This window comes from Falco peregrinus, chromosome 2, assembly GCF_023634155.1.
Source record: "Falco peregrinus isolate bFalPer1 chromosome 2, bFalPer1.pri, whole genome shotgun sequence".
Taxonomy (NCBI): domain Eukaryota; kingdom Metazoa; phylum Chordata; class Aves; order Falconiformes; family Falconidae; genus Falco; species Falco peregrinus.
The window spans coordinates 123259101-123285150 of record NC_073722.1 but is presented as its reverse complement, the minus strand read 5'-3'; the positions used below and the strand labels follow the sequence as shown (position 1 = coordinate 123285150).

Below are 26050 nucleotides of genomic sequence, written 5' to 3'. Positions count from 1 at the left end.
ATAAAAGACACCTCCTTTGAGAGCTTTACACAAAGAAACCTTATCATTGAAGACACTGGGACTCTGAAGATTTTGTCCTATTATGTAGAATTTAAGCCTAATTTCAAGTTAAAGAATCAATTTACCTTTTTTTTTTTTTTTTTCCCCAAAGAGAAACCTTGTAAGCTGTAGAGATAGTGAAATGGAAAACTGGAAAGGCTGCCCAGCGCATTCCTGTGCTCAGTGTGTGGATCGGCAGCCAGGTTTGTGCTGGAAGAACACACACCCCGGGGGAGGCAGAGCAGAAAGGGAGTGGTGCTTTGAGCGGAAAAAAAAAAAAAAATCTAGTAAAAGGTTCATTACTTACCATTCACTCCCAAGTTTGATTCCTACTGTTGCATAACACTTTTAATCCCTGGCTAAGTAAATACACAGCCCCTTAAGGAGGGGTGGGGGGGGAAAAGCAACTTTGTGCATGATGAATAATAAAGTCTTTTGAATGATGCATAAACAGTTTTCTGGTTCTGCCAGAGCCCTCTGCCAATTAGTCAGAGTGCAGCTGATGAATCATGAGACACATTCTGTGAAATGTTCAAAAATTTGGACCCTGCTAAGTGTTCCTGAAAGCCAGTGAGACCCCCCACAGCTGCTAAAACAGTGGTTGCCAGTCAGTTGAGTTTCTGAGAAATATATTTGAATCGGAGTACTTTTTGGTGGATTTTTGTTTTTATTTTGGGTAAATTCATGTTACCATTTGTAATCTCAAATTAGATTGTTAGAGCCCTTGCCCTTACACTAAATACCCAGGGAGGCTGACTTTTAATGCCTTTATGCAGAAAATGACTTTGTGCTGTCCAATGAGGTGGCTTGAGGTATATGGAATTTACAATTCCTATTCTGTAATACTCTGAAGATCCTTACTTTTTTTTACTTTTTTTTTTTTTTAAACGCAGGGTTAGATCTCTTCTGTTTTTGTTACAGTTTAGATTCTGGGTCACAGGAAACAACAACTAGAATCAAGCAGTGGCTTGCTGAACTGCTACAGGCAGCCTAATGAATCCTTGAGTTCAATAAATTAAATGGCTCCATTTCAAAGTTTTGTGATCTGACTCATTGCTGGTAAACTCTAGACAGTGGCTGAAAATAATAGTTTTGAATAGCAAGGTAAAAGGGGAAATCTGGCATTTTGCTTTATTCAGTTTCCTCTGAAACTGTAGCCATGCATCAAATCAACAGCACAAAGGTTTTTCGTATTTTGCATTTTGATCCTCCACTGTGCCTGAAAGTGTGACATAAACCCAACTGTTTTGATAAAGAAAAATGGTTTTAGTATTGAAAAATACGCTCCATCCAAGTCCTATATTTCTATAGTTAGATCATAGGTAAAGATACTTCAATCACAACAGGACCTGCTTTGGTGAGGATGTCGGTTTGTGTTCGCTGTCTATGTGGAAGATGCTATATTGAAGTTCCTTCTGTCAGTGAGTTTTCAAACGTGACAAAGGGACCATGAGAGCAGCACCAAGCCCTGTGGTGGACTCTGTGGATACTTAAAAGAGCTGAGAGAGCTGCACTGCCCAGAGCTGCTAAGGTCAGCAGTCGGTTTCCATAGCCACTGAGGCTTCTGACAAACCTCTAGACTCGGGATGCGTAACTGAAAAGTGTGCACAAACTCACAAAGCTGACCTACATACTCAGGCTGCTCAAACATTATATTCCTGATGACCCTTCCACTAGTGACAGATCACTGATGTCATTCTGCTTCCTGTTTTTATCAATTACCAGATTTTATTTAGGGGGTGTTGATTGTATTTAATTACATAGCAAAGAAAATTAAATTTTGGTCCTCAGCTCAAGAGCACAGTTGCTAAACACAAGCTAACATGTAAGTAAAACATAGCCTAGAGCAGTAACCTGGAAATATGCAGATGTGATGCTAGTAAAACGTTCTAAACAACTGGTGTATCATAAATAGTACGGCATGCATCTCTACTATTTCCAGTGAAAATGTTTCTAAAAGCTGTTATTCAGACCTAAACATTGACTCCTCGGTAGCGCAGTACGGGTTACTGCATTCAGTAAGCAGCACTAGTAAGTGCTAATAAAACGAAATCCTCGCTGGCAATCTCCTGTTTCCTCGCAGATGTTGCCACAGGATGCCCATACGCAGAGGTCTAGGTTGCTGTCAGCAGGAGCTCTGTACACCTGGACTGTCATCCCTGTAGATAAACAACTTCGTAAAATACAAGGCTGCCATATACTAAAGTTTTGAGATCAATAACCCATGGTTTTACCACCCTAGCGCCAATGGAGTTGTTTTCCAAATGTGTTAAAAACTGTGCAGTAGATGATGTCTGTTGTTAGGTTATGCATTTTCTTAAAATCTGCTTTTCATAATCCACCTCCAGTAGTAATTTACTTTTCAATCCTCCATCTTCTTCTGTGAATATGGAAAACAACTAGAATGTTGGTTTATGCTGTTTGAATATGAATCCTCTCAATGGCATCAGTTTTAGGACATGCTGGCATCCCTGTGTCTCCTCGGTCATTCCCTGCTTTTTGGTAACACCACATTTACAACTTTTCTTACTCTAGAAACATTTGCTTACAGAATTCTTTTAATCAACCCCTTTTATTCATCTTTTCTTCCAGCTAACCATATAGTTCAAGGACGTTCTTTCCACCTTTTGGTTAATTTTGGAGGTACAAACAGAATCTTATGACAAACATTGGCTCACCTTTGGGGTTTTTTTCCCCCAACTTCTTTCCCTGTAGTGCCTGCTGTTTGCCAAGGCTTTTGCTTGCAGATGCCTTTGGATGTCTGCCAGAATAGGAGCAACATACTGAGATACATGGTGAAACCTCAATTGGGAGAATATTTGGATTTTTGTGTGTGTTAATTCCTGTTACAAGATCCCCAGTTCTGACAGACTGCTTATAAATATTGTATATTTTCAGCTGGCACTTCTTGAGATGTATACATAGGAAATGTTTAATTGCCCACAAAATATGGGTAATAGGAGCTAGCAGATCTGTCACTGAACTTGCCCCATCCTGCACTCCACATACTGCTGATTTCATAGTTTTGTGGGGGTGGTTTTCCCCCCTCCCACATATTCACTCAATGAACAAGTTGCAGAGCTGAGAGCCTGTCACAGCTCAGGTTGAACTGAAATTCAGAAATGTGCTCCTCCACAGAAACCTTGAATAAAAGGCAAAACACGTAAGACGTGAAGAGCAGCCTGTGCGGTGTGGGCAGCTGCAGCACCAGCAAGATCCATGGGAGTGTTTCATTATGATACTGGGAAGACAGTTTGACCAGAAGCCTTCCATGGCATCAGAACCTTATTCTGGCAAAACTTCACTGAGGATTGATTCGAGATCTGCTTGTGAATACCGGATGCCCTGTGATCAGAAGAAGTTTGAACAATGACTTGTTGGCTGCTGTCTGTGGCATCAGGAATATATTCTCTGCAGTCTCAAAGGAGCTGGCTTGTCATTTCAGTTTTGCTGCACTACAGCTGCTCTTCTAAATCACCTCTTTTCTTAGTCATCAGCCCCTCCCTTAAAAGAACTCTCCAAATTTTATCAAGTCCAAACTTGGACCAACAGCAATGCGAGCACTGAGGCATCATAATGTCCTCATTGTATAATCTGTGTGTACAGCACATTAAATAGTCATGGTCTTTACAAAGCCACTTTGCCACAGGGTATTAGCGATGCATCATGCAGGGAACTGGCACTTCGGTTTCACTGGCAGTTAGTGCAAGAAAAGACTTGATGACTTAACATTAAAGATGCTGAACCGGTATCCTTCAGAGCTCGTTAGACAGTTACTCTATCTGCCTATCTGAAACATTGTTTTGAAAGAATAACTGTGAAAGGCTAAAGAAAAGATACTTGAAATATTTTTTCCAGTGGAACTGTGTTGCCTAGTATTATAAATTCTAGCTGTGATAAGCCAAATAAATTAAGTAATGCATAGAAAAATAAATTTATTTGGGTGTAAAATACAGAAATTGTCTTTAATAGAAAATAAAATATTGTCTTTAATAGAAGAAACATTTGCGTATTCTTAATTTTTTGCATTATTATGTAAAGATTGATTTGGGCTTAGTATAAAGGAATTTCCACAGCGGCTCATAATCCATCTTAATATCATTAATAGGAAATTATGCTGAAATTAATTTCTCACTGGAAAACTAGAAGCCCTCACATATCAAAGCATTGTTGTCTGTTTGGTTAGCGCCTGCAGCTAGTGAAGTGTCCTTGGATTGTTTTGTATGGAGAATAGACTAACCTTTGATAACAAATACCTAGTTGCTGCCGAGATCCTAGTGAACTGAACTTTTAACAAGATTTTCAGGATATTTGTACTCTTGCGCATCGTGGGCATTAAAACTACTGTCTCTAGTTATTCCAGAGTACTTACACTAATTTATTTATACCTTTGTTATAGATAGAATCTCTACGTCCTTCCAGAATCATAAAAACCTTCACTCTTATCTTCTATGTACATTTACTCTTCCTTGAAGTAATCTGAAAAAATTAAGAAAGCTGATACCAGACAGGATGTGCTGCATATGTCAGCTGATGAAGCAAGGCATATTTTTGTCAAACATATTTTTCTTTTGTTGCAGTGTTCATTTTTGCCTAAATTCTCCATTCACATAGAGACAAAATACGAGGACAACAAAGGAAGCAATGACAGCGTAAGTACGATGGCTTTTACAAAATTTCATTTAATCCTTTTAGTTAATCGTGGTCCATAACTGGAGGTTTGTAGGTCTTTCAGTCAGGGAAAAAGGTGTAATCAAGCTTGTATCTTTGCACCTACCTGGGTGTCCTGTTCATTAGCAGCTTGCCAGCTTGCAGAGTAGCTAGCTCTAAAGCACCCTAAAATGAAAGGTTTCTGTACAGAACTTCCTTTCTGAATCTCATTTTCTACTTGTTGCTTTTCTAAACACAACATAACTTAATATGTTAATTTAGTCCTGATGAATATTCATGGAGAGTAAAGAAAAGATTATTCTTTCTATTTATTTTTTTTGTGTGTGTGTGTGTGTGTTAATTGTATTCCACTTTATCTGCTTCATGTTATTTTCCTCTGAGTTAAGGGGGTTGAATTCCAAGGAGCTGTTAGGAAGAGCAAACAGGAAACTAAACAATGGTCAGAGATGAGAGATCCCAGTAAACGACTTCGAGGGAACAATGGCTGGGCTGTTGAGGTGATGCTTTTGGCAGCCACCTCCCAAAAGTTAAAAAGTTATCAACAGTTAGAGCTGAAAAGGATAATTAACTATGCAAAATCCTCTCCAGAGGAAGGGTGGCAGTGAGTAGCCAGCAGCTGCTGATCGGGAGATGCTCGGGATAGAAGGCAGGAGGTCCGTCGGATTTTGTTGCCCTGACAGGGAGAACAGCAGTCTGTACAGCACAGCTTGCAAGAAAACAATAACAATAAAGCCAGGCATGTAAAGATTCAGCCTTTGGATTAATACACAAATATGTTTCTCTCTGTTTCATGTCGGTACACTTTAAACAGTCATTTGTTGCAGACTTACGGGAGGAAGTTTCCTATAGGTGTGATACACAGGTTAAAATGTCTGGAAAATGGATCTGTAACACAGAGACCTAATGAAGGAGCGTTTAAACTCATCCTTGAGGAGGAAGGTGGCGGTAAAGCAGATTTTAAGGGGTGTGAGACAGAGCCCTTCAGCTTCCCGGGGTGTCCCTCTAGCAGCCCAGTTAAGGTTAAAGCGTTCTGCTCTCCAGATGGGAGGTACATTTCCCTAACTGCCTTGGGCCTGCGTGTTAATAAGCCCGACAGCTGTTGCACTGCTTATGGCAGAATAATCACATGTAAAAGAACAAGGTTTAATTCTGAATAATGCTTTTGGCATGCAGACGCTTTCCCAATGGGAACACGACAGCGATCATGCATTAGCCACCAGATACCAACAACTTTCTGTCACTGCGAGTCTAAGCCAGATCAGTGAGAGAGGACAACAGCGTATTACATGACCAACAATATGAGCATTATGTCATTTACACACTCTTTAATGGTCACTTCTGATTTTTGGCAGCACTTTAATTCTGAGCAAGCCCACACCTTTGCTTTCCGGAGGGTACAGGCTCGTTTTCTGGTAATGATAATGTCAGCAATGAGAAGACACATTCCGTACTGATGCCTAACAGAGGAAGAACCAAAGCTATTTAATCAGTAAATTTTCAACTTTTTTCTGTCTGTCAGCTTTGTGGCTAAAATACTATGAATCAAGTCCCAAGTAGTACCCCGCCAGTGAATTTAAGATGAAAGGAACATGGAGGTAGGGTACACAAATGATGTAAATCAAAGAAGAATGGAGGTGGGGTAATATATTTCCTTTATATTGTGGTACCTGAGTCACAGACTAGGCAAGTATTTACCAAGATTAACAAATGTAATTGACTCTTAAGATGAATTAGAGGCCTGCACTCCAGCCCTAATTTACATGATTTTGTAATTCTGAGAGCTATGCTACTCACTTGTGTGAACACGATAAACCAATGGAAGATGTACGTTTTTGCTGTTGACCCAGTGACATTGGTCTGGTGGCACAGATGCAGCTGGTACAGCACTGAAATGCTGGAAGGTTAGTAAAGATGGAGTGACATGATTGAGCCTCTGGAGAGACTTCTGTTAAACCAAACACGTTGGAGCTAGGACTAGGAGTTGATCTTGTTTGTATTACTCAATGAGTAGGCTTAAACCCCACTTAAGAAAATGCGAAGTGTATTTCTCCTTCGTGTTAGACAAGTTTAGTTTAAATTTCACTCTGTTTGCCTGGTCAGAAAACAAAGGAAACATAGAATCCATTTCTGTAGATTTCCATAGATACACTGTATTTTTCTTCATTGTAACTATCAACCTCGGCTGATGAAGAATTAATCCAAAATATACTTACTTAAATTTTGCAGTTGTAATGCAGAATATACTGTATGAGTATTAATAGGACAGTAATGAGGATAACTCAACTCAACTATTTCTAGCTATATTTTTCGAGATCATACAGGGTTTTTGAAGTCTTTGAACTCTGATCTATTCTTCATTTCCATGCTAACAAAGTAGATATTGATTGTGAAAAACAATGATTAGATATAAGGATACTAAAACTAATTCCATTGATTAGTGGAAGAAATCTAAATATAGAAGAAATATAAATGCTCTCGGGTTCCTGTTGTCGTTTAGCAGGCTAGTATGCTATTCAAATTATTTTATTTAACATGCTGTATTGTCTGGTAAAATTCTACCTAATCACTGCAATGTATCTTGATGCAGAAGTCTTCCTGATTTTTCTTCTAAATTGTCATGATTAGTGAAGGATAATAGTATCTGCTTTGGAACTTGATTTTTCTATCAAGTCATCACTTCAACCTGTTTTAAATATACTTAAAGCATCGTTGTCCCAGCCTCTTAAAAAGTTTGCACTTGATTTGCACAAATATAAATGTTGTCAGAAAGAACAATGGACAATAAACCCTTTATTTCAATAAAACGTTGGCTAGGTGGTAGTAGCGCAGTACCATAAATCCATCCAGTTGCGATTTCTAGTGCTACAGTGCAGCTGATTTGGCTGTGTCCTGTCTCGATGTTCGCATGGCAACTCCCTCCTTAGCAAAACAGAATCAGTGTAGGATTAAAATGTGAGTACATCAAATATTGTTGTTGCTACCTTGCAGCTTTATAGCTTCATTAATAGTGTTAGAAACTAGACCAGTGAGTCAAGCCATTCAGTGTTTCCTCTTACGAGTCTTTTGAAAAGTAAACTTAAAGAGAAATTTTATTTTTATTTTACTTTTCTTTTTAAGTTACAAAATGGAATTTCTAAAAATTAGAATATTTTCTGAAATGTAAATGACACTGTAGGTGGTATCTGTGAAAATACGGCTTCCTTATTGCGTCTTTAGCTGCTTACGCAAGTCAAGGTTGCAGCAGATACCGCTGGGAAGAGGGAAGTGCAGGTGCCCGCAACAGACGGCATCACTGAGCACAGACAAGCTATAAAAGTGCATATTAATCACCCAGTGCACTTTTTTCCCATAAGAACAATTGGCAATTAGGGAAATTGAATATGGATACGCAAAGTCAATATTTGGATATTAAAACCGTTAATACAAGAGTTTATATTAATACAAGTTAAATACAAGAGAATTCTTAAGGTTATCTAATTAATGAAGCAGTCAGAAATCACAGGCAGGAGTGGTATGAGTTACTGCTTGTTTGCGAATAAATGATTAGTCTGGTTTTCATCAGCAGACTTCGTTAAACCTCTTTTTTTACCTGGGCAGATGTTACTTTCTTTTAAAAATCCATTGATTGCTCAGTATTTATGTCACATAAGTCTGATTTCATTCTATATGGTGTATTGCTCTCCCCTTTCTCCCATCTCTATTCTTCCTGTCTGACTGTACACTACAAACAGTTAGGGTTTTTTTAATTTTAGTGGGGAATGCACCAACTCAGGCTTTCTGTCGATGAGAAAGGACCTACCACATGGCTCCGGTAGATACCGTAATTAGTGCACAGTAATCTCACGCACTGCAGCTCTGTGTCTGCTTCCATGCCACGGTCTAGTCGTGGTGAAAATTTCTGACAAGCAGTTTGTAGCTGAAGGTAGAGGAAAGCTGAAGTGAAGGTGGACACTGTGCAAGCAAACCACTGAATCACAGAGACTTTTCAGTTTTCCTATTTGTTGCAGGAGGATCATTACGTTTGACTGGGTTTTGTTGTTTTGTTTTGTTTTTTAGTCACAGAATTAATTTCTGGTGATATTTGGGCAGTGAATTTTTGCCATCTGATAGCATCTGGGGAGAGTAAAAAAGTACAGCTTGTAAAAATAATCCAATAGTTTTCAATAATGAAAATTCACTATATGTAAAACTTCCAGTGCCTTGCTCTTTGTAGCACAACACTTTGCTCTGGAAAACTTAACGGCTGGATCTTGATTATTAAAGAATAACACGCAAGATCTTAAAACAGTGCGATCTTTGTTAAAGGGCTGTGATATTGATTAATAAGAATAACGTTCTTAAGGGTAATGAAGGTGTGGAGTAAAGATTTTGAGGCAGAGTTACATTTCAAAATGACAAAGTATGGGCGTCACTGGACAAGTTTTTCTAAGTGTATGTCTCAGTAATGCCAATAAAGTCATCAGAGCTACAGCATTAATTCTTCGTCAGTCAAGAGAAAAATATATTATCAGCGTGTTTCTTGCCTTTCAAAGATAATATAGTGTTGAAAGTGCATCTCAGAATGATTACAAAAGCTAGTTCTGTATTCCATATAGTTATAAATTAACACCAGCATCATTTGACACATTAATATCTTGAGCACGCTAAACCCAGCCAGTTAATAGCAGATATTATTTGATAGGCAACCTAAGTAAATTGCAGTGCCATCATGTAAAGTCAGAAAATCCTTTCCTGACAGCGAGATCTAATTCTGCAGCCCTACAAGTGACCAGGTGTACAGTATTGGATCACTTATCATGCTTCATCCTTAGTGTGTATTTCTGAAGTATTGGTTGTGGAACAGTTGACTAAAGTAAAATATATTTTAGGTATGGCCAGCTAAGAAGAAAAGCAGTTTCTAGTTTTGCTAGTTTTAGGGTGTTGTTTTCCTCTATTTTTGTCTCCTATCTTAGTAACTTGGAACTAGGTTGTAACAAACTTCAATATAGCACATGTAAATTAAATGTAAATTCACTATTTAAGGAAACTGCATGAAACACTGATTTCAGCTGAAACGGATTCAGCTGTGCCCTGGCTTAGCCTTGCTGCACTACAGCATATCGTTCTGTAAATTGTATAAAGGATTGCTAAGCATCACTGCAAAATATGTCAAAAGGGTCACTTTGAGGGACGATTTCATTTGCACCGGGACTTTTTCTGTAGGGTGGTATGGAGTGTCTGTTTATCTCCTGTATAATTTGCAATGAAAAATCTTGATTTTGTGAAGCTTTCCCCCTCTAACAAGTCTCAAAAAAACCAGGCAAACGAATGGAGAGGTTAGCCTAAAATGTCTTCTGTGTGGAGAGCTTTCTTTGTGTTGAACGTAACTACAAACAGTATGTCCCAAGCACAGATGGCTATCACTGAGCATAACATAAGGCCCATACTGACAGAGAGTGTGAACAAGTAACATGGTTGTGGCTCAACTTCTTGATTTTTCTTAACTACTGAAATTAATTAGTAAATCTGGCACTTGCAATAGATGTGCCTTGAAAAAAACCTAATCCCAGTAAATATTATTGGTAGTCTATTATGGTCTTGGAAGCATAGCTACTGTGGCATCATTACACAAGAATACATTTCTTTGTTCAGAAAGTACAAATCTCAATGAGATATTTTCTAAGAGATGGAATAGTAGAAGAGTCGTGACATGGAGATAAAAAGGAGCAGGGAGGGAGGCTGCTGATAAATATGTAACTGCCTCTTCCACTCTGTGGCAGACAGCAATATTCCCATGCTGTTCAGTGAGCCAAATTTACTTCTCACCAGGAGAGCTTCAATCTTTTTCCATAGAAGAATTGCTCCCAATTATGTGTGTCCACATAAATAGTTGTAGCCAGTGAACAGGTTTGAAATTGGTCAATTCTTGAAATCTTTGCCCAAGTAAATCTCAAAAGCAAATTAATGGACTTTGGGGGTACCGGAGGTTGGAACGTGACTTACTGAAAAGCTATACACTGAATAAAGCTCCATAGATCAAGTTCTGAGTAGGTGTTCTTTTCTTTTAGACCAAATTTTCCTTGAGAAAAATGGGAATTAAAGTGGACACAACCTGCTGAAGGATGCTGTAGTAATGAATTGGAGACTAGCCAGTAGTTCTGACAATGGCAATCTAAGGAGATTAGAATTTCAAGGTGGAGAGTAGGTTTTATGCCAGGTTTTAACCTTCTTTTGATAGGAAGAAAAAAAAAATTACTGCAGTTCTAACTGCAATTAAACCTCTAACTTTCACGTACTATGAAATCAGATTTAAACCATCCTACAAATGGTAGATACATAGGTATTCTGCTCATAGAAAGTGCTCGTCATCATGCAGGTTGCTCAATACCTGCAGCTGCAATACTGGACTGCATTTCAGGGATAGGAGAAAATACAGAGAAACGCCAAAAGCTTCAGTGAAGTATCAATATTTGAATTAAAAAAAGAAGAATTTATGTTGCATATATGCATTCAAGCTTGGGGGCTCTTCTAGATGTGTACTGTGTTTTTTCCTGTTTTGTTGAAGCTTGATGACAATGAATGAATCGATATAATGGTGAGAAAGGCAGATATAAATTTAATTTTATTTCAAATTCTAATGTTTAAAGATATACTTGTCGTGCCATTCATGTCATAGCCTGCCTATCCCACTAAGATGCCATCTTGTGATGTCCAGCTCTGCAAAGTCAAGATTGAAGTTTGTCGGGATGCCTGTTGGCTTTGTTGGCAGGGCAGGGAAAATGGGGAGGCAGAAAGAGAAAAGCTGCATTTTCAGGTGTAGATATTAACTCAAGGATTCAATAGAAGAGGAAATTTGATTTAAAGTAGAATTTTTCATCTCAAGAAATTGAATTTACACATTGCACATTGAACAATGTAGTCATTTTGGCTTAAGTTTGTAGATAGGCACAGGTGTCTGATTACTTAGCACATGGGATAATACCCATTACCTGCCTGTAATTAATTTAGGGGTGCTCTGCTTTTTTGGAAAAAAAGCCTTTAGCTCTTACCTGTTTCATTTCTCTGCCTTAGCTGCATTTCTCAGCAATGGCTGACTGTCTGGATCGAACAGAACAAGTAAGAAAAACATAGAGATCTTTTCTTGCCCAAAGCGTCACAAGGGATGAAAAAAATAGCTTCCAGAAAAAAACATATCCATTTTCAAACTTGTTTGTTTATAGTACTGATTTTTTTTGTATAGGCTGCCTTATCACTTTCTAACAACTTGTCTTTATTGCTAAGTTGACCTGTTATTTAACTGTTTCCACAGGGAGTTTTGTGTCCTGTATGTACTGTTCAAAATGTGAATTAGCTGCCTTATTACAGTCTTCTGACCACAAACTCCTGGTATCTAGGCTGGCAGAAAAACCATTTTGTAGTAAAGACCAAGATGAACAGCTTTCCAGCTGGTAATCCCTTGAATACCTTCTTTACTCTCACTGAGGGGGGAAAAAAAAAAAAAAAGAATCACGAGAGGGAAGCCTATGTTATGAAACAAAAGCCTAGCCAAACAAGCGCAGGTTTGACCATCAGTCCTGGTGGTGTAGACGAGTGAGGAGTTTGCCAGTGTGAATATGATCCATGGATTCAGCTCAGCCTGGCTTTAGACTGTTTATATCCAGACCAGCTTAGCTGTAGTGATTGGCCATAAAAGTTAAATTTTGCATTAGCTACATCTGAGTGAGGTTGAAGCCAGCAACTGAGCCTGAAGGTAGAAGAAAAAGAAGAAAAATGGGAAGGGAGCTTGTAGGAAAAAAGATATTAAATTTGTTGTTGACTTACTGTTGTCTCATAACCTGACTTTCTGTTCTGGCTTTGGCTACAAGGAAGAAAGAAGTTACTAGCAAAGTATGCGCTAGGACATGTCATTGTAGGTCCTGAGGAAAATGAAGAAAAGTAAGTTAAATACACCAGCACTTGTATTTCTGCAGTATCCTGTGTCATCTTTCTTTCCTGAAAGAATCCTCAATCATCTGCCAGGAGATTTTTTATTTTATTTTATTTTCTTCAAAAGTAACTATTGACAATTGTAAAGATGACCCAGTTGAAACTTTTCTTGCACTTTTTGTCACGATGTGGGTGAATCGGTCTCAATAATGAGTTCTCATTCCTCTTCGAAAGTGGAAGTGGACAAATGCTAGTCTGTTGTAAAAAAGCTGTCGCAGCCCCCCCAGAAAGACCCCAAAACCTACAGCAAAAAGGACATTTCAGTCTGAATGTTATTCTTTGTTTTGCATTTGATTGTGTATTTCAATCTCAATTAATTACTTGGCTTCCAAATGTAAAGCCTGTCCAGTTCTTTCCAATGTAATATTTAATATTCTGCTTTTCTACATCATCTTCTTAAGGGTACAGATTGTTCTCACCATTCATTTTCTGCACATTTGCAAATACAGTTGCACAGATTGGGAGCCTTATGCTTCTTTTCGTGGCCTTTAATCTCTTCCTTTAAAACTTTTAAATTTCTTTAGTCGCTTTGATCACAAACGCAATAAACCCATTCCTCCCTACAGGTTTTAAGACAATCCCAGATTATGTGGCTAGGAGAGGCAATAAGAGAATTAGAGCTAAGAAAGAAAATCAGTCTTGTTCTCTAACGACTTGTTATTTTCTACTGCTGATAGAATGAGAAAATTAAATCTCTATCTGAAAATCTTGTGAGAACAATCTAAGAAGGGGAGAAGCATAAATGATTAGACAAGAGCTTCTGCCAACAAAGGGAGGCGAGAATGACATTCAGCAAACTTTTGGAATGGAAGAAATGGTCAGAGATAGCCTGAGCAGCAAATAAGGCATAGTTGAAATGGTTGAAAAATTCCTCTTGGTTTTGACAGACTGGCAAAGGCATCTGTCATCCCTGCTTCTATCAAAGCATTTTAAAGAGAGAAAAATAATTTTAAACTGTATTACTTTGATGTGCATTATGTGGATCAAGCCTGTGACAGAGCAGGGCACAGTTCTTCAGATGAGATACTGGGTAATGGTCCACATTTAGATCTCTGCAGATGTGCAGAAATCTGCATGTGCTTGAATTTATTAGGCTTGTACTTCAGCCATAGACTGATGCAGAGCCTCGGCTGACCTGGTAACGTCCATTTGAGAGAAATCTCCATTATTTTATTTAAAGCTCAGAGATTACGGTGAAATGTATCTTGTTCCAGAAATAGTTCAACTGATTTCATCAAGGAACATCTGAATTTGTTTAGGAAAAAAACAAGTGAGGAAGCTTATAAAAAGTGACCTACATTATATATATATAAAACATAACAGTTATTTTAAAAAATGTACCCTGATTCTAAGAAAGAGCACTACAGAGGAAGGACCTCTCAGCTCAAATTTGTTCAAATAATCAACGTAATCTTTTGCAAAACAAGGTTTGGAGAAGGAAAATAAGTACACAAATAAAACCAGACTGGAGTTTCCCTTTGTTCAGTTGTGCAGTTTCAGAGACGTCCACATTTTATATGCAGCTCAGTAAGCACTCAGTGTTGCCTGTTTTATTCCAGTACTGTTAACTACCAAGACAAGTTAAAATTGTAGGGTCAAACTTTGGCTTTTCGAATATTTGAATTATGATTTCCTGAGCAACGTTCTTCTTACCAGCTGCGGTACTTGTTCACTGTAGCCTATTGCTCACTTTGAATGCTTTAAATGGGCAGCCGCATTTCTTGCAGAAATAATGAAGTAGCATTCTTGTTACTGAATAATTGCTGGCATTTTATATTTTTAACTGTTCCTCTAGGATGAAATGTAATGAAATGAACAGAGCGTACGGTACATTTATTTTTCTTAAAAAAAGGAAAACAAAAATATTTATGCTTCCTGGAAATGTTAGCTATAGAACATTGTGCCTCAAAGGAAAAAAACACATCGTTAGCTTGTTACCCATCTTGACGCTGTATGCACGGCTTCCCTGAATTTTATGATAGCCTTTTAACTAGTCACTATTTCCAAGTCCCAGAATCATGAGTAGAAATTTATTGCAGACAAAGCGTAAGTTGCATGGGTCACTGAGATGCCTAAATAATTAAATTACGGAAACAGGCACAGAAGCCTACTACGGTGCAGATGCAAATGGCCTGCATTTGCAAAATATACCCGTCATTTGCCTTGCATAAAACAAGAGACTTGGTGTTCAAAACCAGTTCCTAAAGGATTAAAATTAAAATAAGCTGTATGTGTGCACAAATGAATAGTGGAAGTTTCCAGCTTCCACTGAGGGCTGTTCAACCAAAATTTTGATTCTCAGTATAACAGCAACTTCGCCTGACCCGTTCACGCAAAACAGCTGCAACTCATTAGTGTCCCTAGAGTGAAAACGTTAGAAACACCCAGAGTCCAGAAAGTCAGGTTTTTACACAGTGATGGAATCTAGTTCAGAGGTTAGTTAGAGGATTCGAGTTCTAGTTAAAGGATGCAATGAAACCAAGCCTAGTTGTTGACTTTACTATTTGTGACGGAAGTCTCCATGTACAAAAGGCAAGAGCAGCGGTGTGAGCAGTAGGTGCTGAACGCAGTGTGTTCTAATGTACAGTCCACTGTCCCCTGACCTGACATAGTGAATTGTTCCCAAAACAGCCTGTGGCCTCATTCAGACTGTTGTTAACCTTGCTCAGGAACACCTTGCTCGTATATGATCTTTTCTTCCCTTTGACATTTGCAGTGGGCTACAGAATGTGACCGTGACCCTGCAAAAGCTTTCGATTCTTGCATCAGAGGCAGTTCAGATGGAAGCCCAACATACGTCATGTTGCACAAATCATTGAAATCACTCATAACCATTATTCCAGGTGGATTTTGCATGGGTGTTGTTTTGTTACAGTGTTGAATTTCTTTACATCTCGCAGATTTTTGACAAAGAAGCTAAAGATCTGGAGCGAGAAGTCTGCTTTATTGATATTGCGAGCGATGAAATCCCCGAGCGCTATTACAAGGAATCGGAGGTAAGAGACAACTTGGTTGTGAAATGGTGAAGAAGGGGATGTAAAAGCAGGAAAGCTTTGATAGGAATCAAAACAATTTTATTTTTGTATGAAACCTTGCTGGTCAGCAGTATTTGAAAAGCTTTCAGTCAGAGGGGAAGCAGATAGCAACCCTCTGTCTGGGTTGCCTGACACTTTCTTTTGCAGATTCCTCCAACCTTTTGAAATGCTTTCATACCCTTATCAGAACATACCCTGTACTACACCTTTGATTTTCAGCTGAATTCGTTTGAAGCTGAAAGGGCCTTTTCTTTGAATCGTGGAGCTCAGTGAAGTGTCTGCAGGTCTGAGAAGTTTTAAACGTGCCTGTTGTCCTTATTTGCATCCTGCCCCAACTACTAAGTCATGCGAAGTGTCGCAGCCTGGGCAAAGAAAAGGTGCTGCAGTGAGAACAGGGCTGATGCTTGGGGGCCACCATGCCACAAAAGCAAGGAGGACTGAAGCATACTGCATACCCTGGTAAATCTGCCAAAAGGCATCGATGGCAGCAGACACATTCAGTCTCTTAAAATTCCCTGGAAAACTGCTCCCATGCATATTTGATAGCGTGTGGCTCTGAAGAACGTGTTTCTTTTAGGTCAGTGCAGTTTGCTGGTTTGAAATCAGCAGCCACCATGCGAATGAAGGTGAGGTCTCAATGTTATAACCTCAGACCTGAAAAATCACGGTTCAGGAAGCAGCAGGAGAGGAATGATCAGATCTATGCTTGCATTTAATTTTGGAGATAGGATTTGCCTCTGGAGCCAAGTATATATTCATAGCTGGCAATGAGTATGGCAGCTGTTGGACTATACAAAACGAGACTACATAATCATTTTTAGGATAGAAAATGAAGACCTGCCAATGAATGTATTTCTATACCATAGGAGACATGATTTTCAGACTAAAAAAAAGTCAGGGACTTGTTATCTTCCATTTATAGACCCTATTTCAAGTTTTATGTATGGGTCATAAACCAAAAATGGGTCTACGGTAGAATGAAAAGTAATTTCATTAGTTTCCTTCGATAATGAAACCCATCTGTTTAGTACCAAGAATTATATAACACCTCATGAAACAGCTGATCGATCCCATCATCTTATCTGAACTCCACGGTCTTCTGGTTCCATTTAGGAATGACTGCTGCTATTGAACGGGTGAGCATTTGACTGTGTTTTAAAGAAATCATGTAAGATTTTTCATCTCAGTGTCTGCACTTTCGGAAATTGTAAACACGAAGGTAACAACTAGCTTTTCAGCTTTCCCTCCTATTTTTAATAGCCAACTATTAAGGAAAATTTCAATGGGATTACTCCTATGATATATAAAACCAGCCTCATGACAAGTAAGAAAAGGATTTCAGAGTCTTTGTGTTGTTATTTCAAAGACAAATCTAGATCCCAAGCAAAATGGAATTTTATATGGGTTTAAACAACAAAAATAGCCCAGCATCTGCTGTTTTTTCTGTACTGATGGATGATTTGTATGTTGGTTACCAAATTCTGTTTCAGAATTCATACAAAATATTATGAACACCTTAGCACTTAACTGTGTACACATCCTGTAATTGATACTGAATTAATAATAGTTGAATTCAGTATCTTCCAAAGTTTACAAACTATGCAGTTTTAATGCTAGTATATGATGAAGATGAAGCCAAATTCCCATTTCTGATGAGGCCTCTCGCATAATTTAGGGACTATAAAAAGAATTTTATTGTTTGTGAATGTAATTTCCATCTGTTTTCAATCAGAACAGCATAAAAAAGTAACTCTTATGTAAATGAGAAATGATCTGTTTTCCAAATAACAGTTTCAGAGATAACTAAAAACCATTTACTGTAAGCTTTTGAAAGGTATTTTAGTTATACAGATAACAGCAGTTTGGCTGCTTTTAGACCATCTAATCTGAATCCATGCTAAGTTTAAAGATTAAAAGTGAAGTACGATCCTCAGGATTTAAGAATTAGATCCCACAGGGTAAGTTCTGACTCCTGTCCGGAAAGATCAGTGAGAATGATTTTAACTTCAGGCATGTTAGTAATCTTAGTAATGGATCTTTCACATGCTTAAAATTAAGCAAGTTCCAGGATCAGCATACTTCGTGGCTTCTAGAAATGAGCTTTAAAATTCTTTTATATCCTGACAAAAGTGCACCCCTCTTCAATGAAAAATATCCTTCAGTTTTTAGTAGCAAATTGCATTATTGGGTTGTATTACTGTATATTAGAGAGGTAGCTTAAATAATTGAAACCTTTCACTCCTGATTTCAACTGCTTGCACCTATGATCTAAAAAATTATCTTTTCAGTTGTCCTGATTTGAATGTTATAAACAGATCTATATTCTTTCTTCGAGTGTAACTTCCATAATAATGATTCACACATAAAAATACAAAATGTATAAAACAGCTTCATATGTATACTATTCCATTTGAATTGCACAGCTCATTTTGACTTGTGCTGGTACTGCTGAGAGAGGAGAAGTGTTCCATGAAAATGCTGTGATGGCTGAAGGGAAGATGATTGAATTCAACTTTGTGCACATCTGCTTTGTCTCTCCTTCTAAATATTAACTAAAATTGAAGAAAAAAAAATACAGTTAGCTGGAGGCTTAAGGAGAGCTGCTTTTTTATTGAGGGACGCTTTAAAGGAACCTCTGCCCACATAATACCGAGTGATCTCTTGACCAGAATCATCCAAGTGATGTGAATTCCCTTAAGAATGGAGGGCTTATCTGTCGGTATATGCATGAGAGGACTTAAATCACCAAGTAAACAGTGAATGAGAAGACAGTTTTGTTAGCTGTTACAAACACACACAGTCCAATTGTGTCTCCCGTGGAGGTACACTGATTTCTGCTGGCAGAAGAGTTGCCCTTGTGGAAGGCTGGAGGAGCTATGACTGACTGCAGCCCTTCTGGCTGTCTCAGAACAGGTGACTTAATTTGAGCTTAATGACCATCTACAAACTTCATTGTGAAGTACCCACCAGAATACTTAGCAGTGCTGCCATATATTAAAGAAAGCTTTTTTTTTACAGGCATGGACCTAAAACCCCTTAAACTTGTAAGAAGTTTATATGCCAGGTTCCAAATTGAGAAAGTTTGAATCTAGATCCAAGCTAACAAGTTTGCCTGTCTTTCCTAAGGAGTCACATACGTTTCCAGATCTGAACGTACCTATTACATTGAATACTGAATTTTATATTTGTGTATGAAGAATGTACAAGCCTACAGGTAAGGGTAGTTGTGCATTTTGTGAAGTCATTTCCTTGCAACTTTACCATCAATGAATATGTATCACCAGCCATTGTGTATTCCCTAAATAGACATACGTATTTATCTGAATTATAGAAAAGAATAAAACGGAGCTATGCTGAAGAGCGAGGGCCTCAAGTGAATCATTCGCTGAAATGAAACATTTACTATGGATGTGAGCTACTGAGCAAAATGTTCTTTGTAAACATACTCAAGTTCTCAAAATTAACAGTGTCTCATTTCCTGTTTGTAACAAAGCAGTTGAGAGTCGGACAAATGGAATAAACTTTTTAAGTTACCTCCGAACAGAAAGACTTTGTGCAGCTGCTGCAGTTTTCTTCTTCAGTTGCCGGCTTTTTTTACTTTAACACAGCTGCACTGTAATAGGTCCAGCTTAGTACTGTCCAGGTGCTTTCAGAATAACAAAACCTCTATCCCATTACAGAGCCAGAAAATTATGGTAGTTGAAATAATACAGCTGCCTCAGCCCCCACACTGAACGTGTGCGACACTGCAGCACAGCAGTCCGGGACAGCGCACAGCAAAACCAGATGAAAATTGTCCTTTTCCCTACTAACTTGGGTTGTGAGCTCACGTAAAGGCTGGCAGGATTATCATATTTTAACATCTCAGTTATTAACACCCCAATATTTACACTCCTTAAAGTATTTAGCTCTTCCAGAAAATACATTTTAATGGAAATTCAAAAAGAAGTAAAAAAAAAATCCTTTAAAAAAATTCCTCCACATAAATGTCTATAGTAACATCTTTACATCAGCAAATCTTTCCAGAGCCCTAGCTATATAAGCTTAAATCCAAAACCTAGTAACTGCAGCTGATGGGGAAATGCCAGATCACATGTATTAAACCCGTGAAGGATTAATTCTGAAATTCAAGATCAAACAAAATGGTCTTCACCTTAAAGGAGGAAAAAAGCCTGACTGCACTTCAAAAGCATGGTGGTGGAATCTATTGCAATAGGACTCTGAAAAAAATGAATCCGTGCACCAAAAGGAAGGAAGGAGGAATCCATTTCTGGAAGATCTGAGCACCTTCCAGTAGGAGAATAGGATGCATGGCATAAGCACAAAGCTCTTTCACCTCTGGAGAGCACATTCAGCTTGGGGATCTTTTTCCATGTGAAAATGGCTGAACAAGCAAGTAATTTTCAAGACAGACCGGTGACAAGGCTAACAAGATATTCCACGCAGGCTTCCAGTGTACAAACAAAGGGGGTGCTGCCAGCTGCGGAATAGTACGGCATCTTCAAAGCACGCCTGATACCATGGCAAAGCTAAGGGAAAGTGTGCCCGTTCGGATTCGGAAGTTTTCTCCAAGCAATGAACTTTTTTCAGTAAAATATTTCAGTAAAATTATTTCAGTAAAAATAACGTTTCGGAATGAAATCTGAAAAGGCATTGCGACAACCCAGCGCTATATCGTCAGCGTGTTGGTGTTTGCCTCCTGGTGGGGGGTGCAGTCCCGCATCTGATGCCCATGACATCTGCAGTCCAGGAGGAAGGTTAAGTAAATAAATGCTAAATGCCAAATAATGGAATCTCCCATAATAAGCATGTTGAGACAGGAACCACCAGCCACAGCCGAAGTAAGAAACATGGGGAGAGTGCTGTGTTTGAAACCATACCCATCACACTGTGGCTTTTATTTTACTTTCTTGTAATTTTACATTTTATTCTCAAATAAGCCCAGCTTATGGGTCATGATGTTTCTGCTACGTTAGCAGAAGTGCTATTTTTAAATCACTCTGCACCTGGCAATAATGTATTGCAAACACAGAGTAGGTTTTGCTCCTCTGTAGCAAAAGGATTTGCCAGATGGGCTTTCCTAATAAATTGTGCCTGATAAAAGGACGAGAAGGTTATTTAAACAAAAAGATTTTAGCTATGCCATTACATTTAAAACAGATTGAGGATTTTGCCGGTAGATAAATTAAGGGGAAAACAGTGAATAGAGTCAGTATCCTTTGGATGACGGCTTCTCTAGAGAGGAAGGCGTGGTGTGGCTAAAAGCAAAAAATAAGGCACATGCACAAAATTAATGATCTAAATAATAACATAAAACCAGGGTCAGACCAAAGATCAGCTCACCCAGTTTCTGGTCACTGACAGAAGCGTTTCAGAGGCGTGTGCCACAATTCCTGCCCGCAGAGCACGCTGCCACGCCCCAGCCTGCTGTGCTTTGCAAATCGCCATGCCTTTCACAGGGGAGCAGCACGAGGACGGCCGTGCTCCGGCAGAGGCAGGTGCTCCACGCTTCCTCCTGGGACCTGCAGGGATGGCAGCGTGGCCCTGAGTCTAGTTTGTTCTGACGAACTTAATCAGTGAGCTACGGCATGAAAGTCAGGAGGAGAAGCAGTGTTGTGTCCCAGCGTAATTTCTGCTTGCATTTAATAGAAAATTATCATCCCTAGTTCCTGGGGTTTGGGGTGGGTTTTTTTTTTTGAGAAGGACCTTGTATGCCTGGATTGCAGAAAGGATTCCAGGCTGTGACTCAATCTGGCCATGTGAAGCATGAGTTAGGCACATAAAATCGTTCTGGGTTGTGGCTTTCACGTCAAAGTTCTCATTGGTTTCAGTGGGCTTTGGGGCAGATATTGAAAAGTGAAAAGCAAAAAATGAGCAGTTCTGGTCACACCAAAGGTGCCTCTGGCGTGGTGTGCTCCCCATGGCTGTGGCCAACAGCAGAGGCCTAGGAAAAGCATAAATATATGCAAAATATAGAGTTAATATAGAGATTCTTCCCCTAAATACTTCCTTGTGTGAACCATAGCACAAGCAATTGCTGAGCCAGAATGTGTGTCTGTCTAAACCAACGACTTTTTTAAAAACACTGGGGTTTTAGATCCAGGTAAAAAGCCCAGTGATGTTCGTTTTACTTAGGGTAAGGACTCCCCCTGTAAAACATCGATGCCCTTTGAAGTGATGGGCCAGAGATTAAACTCTCAAGTTCACTTTGCTTCACGTTGCCTCGTGTCTTGCAGCCCACGACGCAGCTCGTGCGCAGGCTGAGTTTGAGCTCGCCTGAGCAAGCACTCAGTAAAATCTGTAATGCCTTCATCTTGCATATGGCCAGCTGGAAATCTATTCCTCTGAATTCTTGCTGTTCCCTGGCTTCCCTTCATCGCTCAATAGTTTTAGAGTATCAGTATGTGAGTGTTTTCAGAAAAGCAGGAATTTCCATGACAGCTACGAGACGTGTTGCCCAGCATTGCAAATCGTCGTGTCCTTCAAGGAAAATGGACACGATTAAGGGAAGCGAATGTGCCGTCTCTGGGTGCTGTTAAAGGAATTTGCAGGCAGGAGTGATGCCGTGGATTCACTGTATTGCAGTAGGTGGATTAATTGTGGGGCACCAGTTTCAGAACAATTTCCAGTATGAAACCCCTTGTCTGCTGGGTTAACTTCACAAAAATAAAACAGGCAAACACGGCTTTCACAGCATCCCGTGGGCTCGCGCCGTCTGAACGAGGCGCAAGTTTTTATGCATAACTGAGCAGGCAGGCAGGGTGGCTGTTCTTTATTTAATTTTCATTTATAAATTCTGAATACTTGATGCCGACTCAAATTCATTACGTTAAATCCCTTTGGACTAACGTGAAGTTAGTCCATTACAGAGCTGGTTATCGCTGAAGGGATGTGAAATGTAACACTCAGGATTATTAAAGTGCGTATCTGCAATGCTTAATCAAGACAACGGCTCCATCACACTAGCACCATAGGTGTATGTAAGAAACAGCAGACTCTTCCTTACAGGAAACTACTTTTCTTTGATTTTCCTTTTTAGAAATAATAACTTCACAGGGGAATATTTTTGCAGGAATGTTTGAAATCCTATTTTCTGTAATTATTTCTTCATTCATGGAACCATCTATTAGAATTTTACGTCTTTCTGAATATTGTATCTTAGTCCTTCCCTTTTTACTTTTTTTTTTATATATATATATACCATTATTATGCTAATTGCTTCAGGCAGTGATCAGTTATAAAACAGCTCTTCCAGCCAGAAAATATCTAGATACATCTGAGGTCAAGCTTTATTGAGTGAGAAGATTGGCAGCATCATGTGGCTGTGCGTTGTGATATACAGTGGTACATAGCTCTGAGTGATGATGACGCTGAATTGTTTTTATGGTGATTTAACATTGAAACCTTATTATACTGAGAGCTCAAAGTTTCTATTTAGGAAAGAATGTGTCAGCAATAAAAGCAATGACTTTCACCGAGAAAGAAGACTGTCACCTCACTAGAGCTTTGTAGAGATGCTTTAATGACAGAGCTTCAGTTTATGGATAAAATCAGATGCCAAGTCAGGAGATACCTAAACAGTAGAAAAAAGGGATGCAGAATGGTATATAAGCTCTCACTTATGAAAGAAAATTAAGGTCAGATCAATTTTTTGGGGTTTTTTTTTTCTCCTGATTTGTCTTCCATTTAGTGCATAATTTAAGTACGTACTTAATACATATTTAACTGCTTTCGTAACAAAAAGATGGATTTAAAAGATCTTCCCAGATCTCAGCTGTGGGGAAGGCAACACAGATGAACACTGGTGGTTATTCTTGAAGACAGATTTTACAAGCTCCGCTGTGAATTTACTGAAACATTATTTTCAAGTTTAGAAAATCAGTTCTTAACTGCAAATTATTTCTATTTACAAGATGTAATTAGCAGTATTGGACATAAGGAGAAATGGAATTATACCAGTATGGAAAATAACACTTTGATAGATAAAACTGTATTTTGTACAGATAAAAGTGAATTTTAAAGATGAACTAACGTCCTTATTGTTTATTTGGTCTTGCTGTTGTAATTTCAAAACCAATTTATTTTATTTTCCTGTTCGTAAAACAGAGACAGGGATGAAATTAGTGTTTTGACAATAACTCAGTTGTAACCAGAGCTGGCTACGTTGGAGGAGTTTCAGACTTAGCTGGTCACCTGCATATACAAGTTCACTTAAAATTGAAAATGGCATTATCAGGGTCACGTCAGTGTCCGTGTGTCAAAGCTCAAGCTGGACATGAGTTCAGGAAGACAGGCATGGGTAGAAAGTACGAGTAAGTCACGCTGAGGGAGTAGTGGAAAAGCAAGCTCTGAAGAAGTAATGTTGTTTTTTCCAAAGGCCATAAATAACACTTGGAGTGCGCTGTATTGTAATGACTTGCAATAACATATTTTCCTATAGCTGAAAATGCCCTCGATGCTCTGATTGTCAAAGCATATCCAAGAATATGCTGCTGTCGACTCACTGGCCGTTGGATAAAAGACAGGATTGGATTTTGGTATATCCTCGTCCTTATTTAAGTCAATTTCGTATTACTTTTTCATGATCTTTATTAGCATGTTTTCATGTTTTATGTCTTATCAAAGCATTTACTTTAGCAAACTGGCAAACGGGACTTTCTCTCCTGCACTTCCCAGTATGTTTTCTTTGTTTTGCAGGATCCTAAATATTTCAAGTCACAGAAGACTGGGAGGGGCCAGTTAAAAGAAGGCTGGAGAGAGACCCATCAGCCGATTATGTGTTCCTACAAACTTGTGACTGTGAAATTTGAAGTCTGGGGACTTCAAACCAGAGTAGAGCAATTTGTACACAAGGTCAGTGAAACAGGAGCCATTTCTTATCCTTCACATAAACAGAACTTGAGCACTACCCTGCGGAGGAATGTAACCGTGGCTGTGCAGAAGCTAGGATGCTCAGCTGAATCAGCTCTCAGACCTCTCTCAAGGTCTGAAGGATCTGGAGCAGAGCCAAAGAGTTCATCTCTGGGTACAGACTTGACAAAGCCTGGAGCTGCTCATGTCTAAGGTTGAGAAACACTATCAATAACTTTATGGTAGAATCACAGAATGGTTTTGGGTTGGAGGGGACCATACAGATGACCTGGTTCCACCCCCTGCCCTGGGCAGGGACCCCTCCCACCAGCCCAGGTTACCCCCAGCCCTGTCCAGCCTGGCCTGGGACACTGCCAGGGATGGGGCACCCACAGCTGCTCTGGGCACCCTGTGCCGGTGTCCTGCCACCCTCACAGGGGAGGATTTCTTCCTAATATCTCGCCTAAATCTCCCCTCAATACTCTGATAAATATAGGAGCTAAAGTATGAGTACACGAGTACCGTACGTGTAGCAATGATGTGCAGAACTTCTTACAAACAGGTAGTGTGGAAGTTTTCCAGTCCATCTACCAAAATTAATTAATGAACAGTGTAACAGCCAAATCGTAGTATTTTTCAGAGTATTGACTTTCCACACGTGTGAAAAACGTAACAAGGAAAAAGAAGAGTTCCAGAACAGGTAATTGCCCAAAGATTAATGGGTTCTGTACACATTCCCAAATGGCTTCCCGTGCTCATCAAAGCCACGCTAATGTGATCCAGTGTTGGCGACAGATCCACTTCAGGTGGGAGGCTGGACTGCAAGACCTCCAGAGACAGCGTGTCTGGCTCTCTAGGGCGTGTCTTTTTAGACACAAAACTGTCAGAATATTTTTCACTTTAAATCATGTAGAAAGACAGCTGTGACTTTTCGAAAATGTTTTGTTGCTGCAGATGTATTTAACCTTTTCCTTGTTTTGCAGGTGGTCAGAGATATACTATTGATTGGTCACCGGCAGGCTTTTGCCTGGGTTGATGAGTGGTATGGTGAGTATTCTCCAAATCCAGCCCATTTAAAAGGGCTGGTGCAAAGCTTATGGCAGTTAACAACAGGTTTGCATTGATTTCATGGATCGTCAGGCCCTAGTGTAAGTTGTTCATGAAAGGGATGGAACAATGTTCAGTTTCTCTGGAACGCACGGAGCCCATTTACAGCAGGTTCTTCATAACAAGAGTGGGCTGTGCTTTAGGCAGCCAGCAGGCAGCATACAGGGACACCTTTACATCCTGCACATCTTGGTGTATATGCATCAGTCCCGTCACCCTGCATTGTAGGCAGATAAAAGCTGCCCCTGCCGAGAGCCATCTATATGGAGAACTGCATGCAGGTCTGAATAAAGCTTCTTATTAAGACTGCATTGACGTGCAGTCACTTCCATACCACAAACTCTGATCCAGCACAGTTTCAGCTTTTTAGGAAAGTTTTAAGC

General features: G+C 39.3%; 1 protein-coding gene across 1 annotated transcript in view; it reads left to right on the top strand.

The window, feature by feature from the left end:
* The window catches only part of PITPNC1 (phosphatidylinositol transfer protein cytoplasmic 1), an 86878-nt gene that overhangs the window by 50694 nt on the left and 10134 nt on the right, over positions 1-26050 (top strand). The window contains exons 5-8 of the mRNA XM_013299211.3: positions 4620-4691; positions 15576-15671; positions 24408-24563; positions 25544-25607. Of these exons, the coding sequence (XP_013154665.2) occupies positions 4620-4691; positions 15576-15671; positions 24408-24563; positions 25544-25607 (388 nt within the window). The remainder of the gene's footprint in view (positions 1-4619; positions 4692-15575; positions 15672-24407; positions 24564-25543; positions 25608-26050) is intronic.